This window comes from Nicotiana attenuata, chromosome 1 (genome assembly GCF_001879085.1).
Source record: "Nicotiana attenuata strain UT chromosome 1, NIATTr2, whole genome shotgun sequence".
In the NCBI taxonomy this organism is placed as follows: domain Eukaryota; kingdom Viridiplantae; phylum Streptophyta; class Magnoliopsida; order Solanales; family Solanaceae; genus Nicotiana; species Nicotiana attenuata.
This window is the reverse complement of record NC_031989.1, coordinates 81528001-81535056: the sequence shown is the minus strand read 5'-3', so window position 1 is coordinate 81535056 and position 7056 is coordinate 81528001. Positions and strand designations below refer to the sequence as shown.

Sequence of the window (7056 nt, the reverse complement as noted above, 5' to 3'; positions counted from 1 at the left end):
TGGATCGTGACATGGGATCAAACAAGAAAAACTCTACGACTGATTTGTGCCACCTTGTCTATGAACAATGTTCTCCATATCAGCCGAAAATAACCATCCATAACAGGTTGGGGAGGATTCAAGCCTAAGACATAGCAGACAATTGTTGTCATTGCTCAATTTTTTTAATCTTAGTGGGTTTTAACTGAAGTGTAGCTGAAAATGAGAAAGGAGTTTGGGAAAAAAAAAAAGAGAGGGAAAGGATTAAAAAATAGGGGAAACTTGGGGTTAATAAGCGCTTTTTATGAAGGGTGGCGGAGGTTACTGAGCCCCGCAAATCTAATATATTTGTGAGGAATGTATAAACCACCACAAATTGTTATAGATTGCGGAGGGTACAATGTCGAAATTAAACGTCAGGAAACTCACCTTTTTTTGTAGTGATGTTAGTCTTTCTCGTTTGTGAGATAATAGGAGCCCTCACAAAACTAGTGTAAATTGTGTCAGGAACAAAATAAAGGTTTTTTTTTTCTGTTCTTTTTCTTGGATTTTTGCTTTCCACTCTCACCTAGGCCTCAATTTTATTCCAAAAATGAACTTTTCGTTGACCCACAAATTGCAATTTGCTAAATATCCAATATAAATGTTAACAAATCAACTTGAGTTTAGCTAGTTGAGAAGACCCTATAAAGGCATGGAAAACAACATCTGCGATTTGACCGTCGCCATGACACCAGCTACGCCGTCGCTGGCACTACCTTATTTCAACTGCTTTCCGTCAATTCATTACCCTTCGTAAACAACACGCTTTCCCCACCTAAGCAATATTGTCAACGGTCAAAATAGCTGGCTAAAATAATTTAAAATTACTAGTTTCACTTTCATCCATTATACTAGCAAAAAGTCTCACCTAAAAATTCTCTATCTATATATATGTATATAGATGTAATCCTTCTCTCCGTCACCAATCACTGGTTAATCAAACGAAGAGCAATCCTTTTCCTTTTCTTTAGCTTGTTTCTGTTGATTAATTATAAATCTAGTGAAGTGGTAAAACCATGAACCAGGAAAAGTTTGATGAAACTGAAGATGGAACTAGGAGGATAATAAATGGTCCACGTCCTTCTCCATTGAAGATAAAAAAGGAATCGCATGTCATACGGAAACCTTCGAATTCTTCAACAGTTCAATTCATGGCTCCGCCGCTAAAGAAACAAAATGGCCCGGTGATAATATACACTGAATCGCCCAAGATTATTCACGCGGAGGCTCGGGATTTCATGGCTCTGGTGCAGAAACTCACGGGTCATTCAAGATCATCAGCTGCAAACGAGAAGGCCGAAACTGTTGATCAATCTGAGAAGAAAGATAATCAGATTTTAACTTGTGAGGAGAATGAGAATGATGAATCATTTTCAGTTGAAATGGATAAGAATAAATCATCCTCATCAAGTTCTCCAATTTATAAATTTTCTAATCCGTACTTGGCTGACTTTCCTTTGTTCACGCCAAATTCTACCAATTTGTTCTGCTCGCCTCAGCAGAATATGGGAAGCTCATTATCTCCTACTCTCATGAATTATTTGAAAGGCATTTCTGAATACTGAGTCTCATGTGATTTGGGGAGTTTGAATCATGGAGAATTGTCTTCCCCAATCAGGTTTTTATTTACATGTATATGCTCACACTTGCTTGTGCATACGTGTACTTTCAGTATATTTGAATATTTATGTTGATTAAGCTAGGGAGATTGATCAGGTAGGAATAAATATGAATCAGGGTAAATTTGATTTATTCTTTGGCCGTCTGAGGGAAAGATTAATCTCTCTGGGTTGAGCTGGTTTTATGTACTACTTTCTTGAATAACATGGCTAAAATCCATGCTTCTGTTAATACTTTATCTTGTATAGGAAAAGGGCAATCCGAGGAACGGGGTCGAGGAATAACCAGATCACAAGGGTTTATTATACAAGTATTACCCTGCGGGAGGCACCGTTCATTCTTTGTATAGTGGATTATTTGATATTTGATATATGGAAGGGGGTGTTGGCATAAGGAAAATAAATATTTGATAGTTAATTTGATCCTCGTGGTAGTTGTACCAACTCAATAGGGTTTTAAGAGCTGGAGTATATATGAGGGTAAGATCATTTTATAAATGAATTAAAATATATTTGGAGATATATTATAATAACTACTTCCTTTACCGTAGAATCTACATTAATCGTAGAATATTTACTTTCATTTTAGTTTAAAAATATTCAATGATAATTGTAAAATTGTTTACTTCCTTTCAAGTTTAATATCTACACTAATTATAAAACCTTTACTTTCCTTTTAATTTAGGATCTATAAGGGAAATTGCATATTCTCTTTATTTAATTCCCTTTAGTTATCTAAAATAGCGACGGAACATAGGCATATATATATATATATATATATAGCAAGTCCCTAAAAATCTACCGTTATCCATGCAAGGACTCGATTGGTCATTTTTTGTCACAACCCAAAAATTTCAACGGAGGTGGTCGTGGTAGCGTCTAGCCTCTAAGACTAGGTAAGCCTAACATACAAGAGAATTTGACAGAAATAACAACTAAAAAATATTAAAAAAAGCTGATAAGTCCCATAATAACTTCAATACTCAATCACAATTACAATATTTTCAAAACCCGATAGAACTGAGTCGTGATCTCTAAATGTACACAAGAAGTCTCCAAATACAATACTGTTTGATGTGGAAATAAACAGTAGAAAAGATAGTAGTGGAAGGTGACTCCGAGGCCTGCGAACGTCAAGCAGGTATACCTTGAAGTCTCTGGAATATGTTGTCCATTCACTGGCGTCTGACATGAGCAGATGTACCTAGATCTTCACAAAAATATGCAAAAGAGTAGCATGAGTACACCACAACAGTAACCAGTAAGTATCAAGTCTAACCTCGGTAGAGTAGTGACGAGGTCATGTCAAGACACCTACTAGGACAAGAAAACTGAACAGAGTATAGTGTAGTCTAATAATGGAAAGTGAGGAAATGAATGACAATAAAGCAGTACAATAATGTAAGCTAACAATAGAAATTTAAGCGGTGAAGGCAACAAGGAGTGAACACATAATAAGAACAACAAGTAATCAAATAAGACAAATGAAAAAACACAAGAATAGTCCAACCAACAAGCTTTTAAACATAGGATGTACAACAAGAATCACAACCGATGTACGACACCTCATAATCTCATTTCACAAGTCACAATCACAATATTCCTTATACCACCACGTGAGCCTTGCATTTAATTAGAAAAAAAATATTTTTTTCAAAATAGCTACACGCGTTTTAGCCCCTTATCTCGATGCGTGGCTTTAAGTAATTCCCTTACTAGCAACACGCGTATAGATCCCACCTTATGTCACCGCATCATATCAACCCTGATCCTTATACCACCACATGCATATCATAATCAACTTGCACCACACGTGCACATATGCCACAATACTTGCCTAAATCAATAATACTAATATTACCACAACATATAGCCATGACTCAACTATAATGTGAACAAGAATCTCAATAACAATAAAATGAGTGAGAAATACTCTACGAGAAAGATATCTTAATAATCAATAACTTCAACCTCAATGTGCTAATAGCTTTCACAACTTGAACTTCAATTACTCAAAATGAAGGTATTCCCACGAAATGACAACTCTAAATAAGAGTAATTTAACAATAAAAGAGGTATCAAGACAATAAGAGAGGTAACAACTTCAACTAAAAATCATATAAGAGAAAATTTAATAATAAAAGATATAACATGTGCTAACAACATCATATAGAGCATGCGAGAGTAAATTTAACAATGGAAGATATAACATGTTATGACAAATTCAATTAAATGCATGGAAGAAGTCTAAAAGTCTAAACTGGTCAAAATACCATAGAAACTCATGTGTACACACTCGTCACATCATGTACACGTATTTCACATAATATAAATAACACAATCAACCCAAATCCTAAGGGGTAGTTCCCCCATACAAAGTTAGGCAAGATATTTACCTCTGATAGGCCAAATCAACCCTCAAAATAGCTTTTCCCTAAAATCCGCCCCAGCGCGGCTCAAATCTAACAAAAAATAACTTAATAATATCAAACAATGCAAGAGAAACCAATTTTGATATATAAAACTACGATTTTAACACAATTCTCCAAAAGTCAACAAAAGCCAAACCCGGGCTCGTCCGGTCAAAACATGGGCCCAAGGGTAGATTCCGACTACCCATAACCCCACGAGTCTATATATGTATTTTGTTTTCAAATTAGAGTCCAAATCGACTCTCAAAACTCAAATTTTTATTTTTCAAAACTTAGACAAGAACCCCAAAAATTTTCTTTAATTCTCATAATTTGATGTTAAATCTCCTATATAATCATGAAATATGGTTGGAAATTGATTAGATTCAGTTACCCAATGATTGTAGGTGAAAACCCCCCTCTCCAAATCACCTCTTACCGAGTTTAGGGTTCTAAAATGAGTGAAAAAAGGATAAAATTCCGACTCCAAACCCTTTTGTTCAGTTGCAGATGTCGCAATTGCGAAGAATGCATCGCAAATGTGGAACTGACGACCTATGTGGGAAGTGCAAATGTGACATAGGCTTCGTAATTTGCGGAGTCTGCTTCCTTCTCAAATGCGACTAAAGTGTCGCAAATGCGAACCTATCCAGTATAGCCTGCACTTCGCATATTTGAGTGAGGCATCGCAACTGCGATGCCTGAGCCTCACTTGTTCACTTTGGAATTGCGAGGTTGGTGCTCGAAATTGCAACATTAGAGACACCAGCACACCAGCAACCCGATTCAGTTCAAAACTATTCTGAAACATGATTGAAACTCACCCGAGCCCTCGGAGCTCCAAACCAAATATCCATACAAGTCTAAAAATATCATACAAACTTGCTCGCACGATCAAAACACAGAATATAACATCTACAACTATGAATTGGACATCAAAATGCATGAATTTCAAAAGAAAACTCAAGAACCAATAGAATTGCAACCAAGTGCCCGAATCCTATCAAACCAACTCCAAATGACACCAAATTTTGCAGACAAGTTCCAAATAGAAAAACGGATATATCCCAAGTCCCAAAACAAAATTTCGAATCCGATAGCTAAAAGGTCAATCTACGGTCAAACTTGAGAAAACTTCTAAATCTCAAATTGCCAACTTTTGGCAAAATAAGTCAAATTAACCTAGGGACCTCCGAATGTGATTCCAGGCTTACGCCCAAGTCTAAAATTTTTATACGAACCTATCAGAACCACCAAAACACCGTTCCAGGGTTGTTTTCACAAAATGTTAAATTTCAATTAACATTTCCAACTTAGGCTTCTAAACCAAGAACTAAAGGTCCTATATTAATCCAAAACCTTCCCGGAATGAAGCTAACCAACTCCAAAATTCATAAATCTATAAATTCACATGCGTGAAGCATCAAAAGGGGAAACAAGGCTCAAATACACAAAATGACCGGTCGGGTCATTATAGTTTTGAGCATTTATATTCATTTCGGTCGTTTGAAGTCATGATGTAAGGCCCCATAAAATATTATATATATGTTGGATCACATATATGTTGTTAGGGTGTATTTCTGGGGTTCTCTGACACGTAGATAGGCCCAGCTACAGGGGAAACTCTGGCAAAAATTTTGAAAATCTAAGGAGTTCGTCAAATTTGGGACTGCGGTGTGTGGTGTGAAAAACTGAGTTGCATAAGATGCTAATAGTGAGCTTTGATCCTCATTCGAGGACGAATGATCTTAAGTGGGGGAGGATGTAAGACCCCGTAAAATCTTACCTAAAAACCCGGAAATTCGTGGTGCCGAGATAAGCTTATGGCTTTTTGGGATGAACGGTACGCTAAAGAGTTAAAGGAAAATATTTTGCAGAAAAAGGCATTTCTTCGGCCCACTATGCGGCCGCAGAATCACTCTGCGGGCCACAGAATGGCCGCAGAGTGAAGCAGTCATTTTGGCCATGTTCTATGTCATTTTTGCGGCCCATTATGCGACCGCAAAACCATTCCGCGGGCTACACTTTGATCGCACATCATTCCTTGAGATTTCAGATGGAGGTTCTGCGGTGCCATATGCGACCGTAGAATAGGACTACAGACTGGTTGTAGACTGAAGCAGAAATTGCTAGTTCCTGAGGGCCAATGATGCGGCCCATTTGTGGACCGCAGAAGCATTATGCGGTCGCATATACGACCGTAGATCTGTGCCGGGGCTCCTATTTTTTAATTTTAAAACCCGACCCTATTCCGTTAAAACACCCTCCTTAAACCATTTTGAGCCTATTTTGTGATATCTTTAGAGTGAGAAAGAGGGTCATAGAGGGAGAAAGTCTTCTTCATCAAAAAAAAAATTCTCTGCAATTCTTGCTTAAACCTTGAAGATTATCAAGAGAGGCACCTAGGTCTTCTTCCCAAAAGGTAAGGTTCTATCACCCAAACTCCTAATTTTAAAATGAAACTAGAATGGGCCATTAGTAAGGTAATTCATGGGGATGGGGGTGCTTACCTTGCATGCATGTATTCTTAAGGCATGTGGGGAGGTTGTGAGTAAAAGATGAAAAAGAATAGGGTGTGGGTTGGTGTAGTTTTTCACAAAAAGGGCCATGAAATCTTAATACTAGGGGTGTTCAAAATCGAACCGAAACCAAAAATCAAAAAGCTTAATGGCTTATTGGTATCGGGTTAACGATTTAACGGACGGGGAACGGATTAAAATTTTTTTATTAACGGCTTATCGATTTGGGGATGGATTATTCAATTTTCTTAACGGGTAATCCGTTAACCCGTNTAAATAATAAAAAACCCTTCTTCCACTTCCAGTACTCTATCTCTATTCTCTATTACTAATTTACTATTAGACAAATTTTAATTTGCTTCGCGCATTCTTTTCGATCCTATCAAACCAAAAATAATTTACTTGATTGCTTCACGTATTCTTACCACCTCCAGTAGGTGCAGTGGATGTACCAAAACTTAACAAACAAGAGATAGTTTAACGAGT

The 7056-nt window shown here is 37.1% G+C and overlaps 1 protein-coding gene across 1 annotated transcript; it reads left to right on the top strand.

Annotated features, from left to right (window-relative positions):
- LOC109237763 (VQ motif-containing protein 8, chloroplastic-like) lies at positions 1038–1586 on the top strand. Its single transcript, XM_019404130.1, has one exon. The coding sequence runs from the start codon at positions 1038–1040 to the stop codon at positions 1584–1586; it is 549 nt and encodes a 182-aa protein (XP_019259675.1).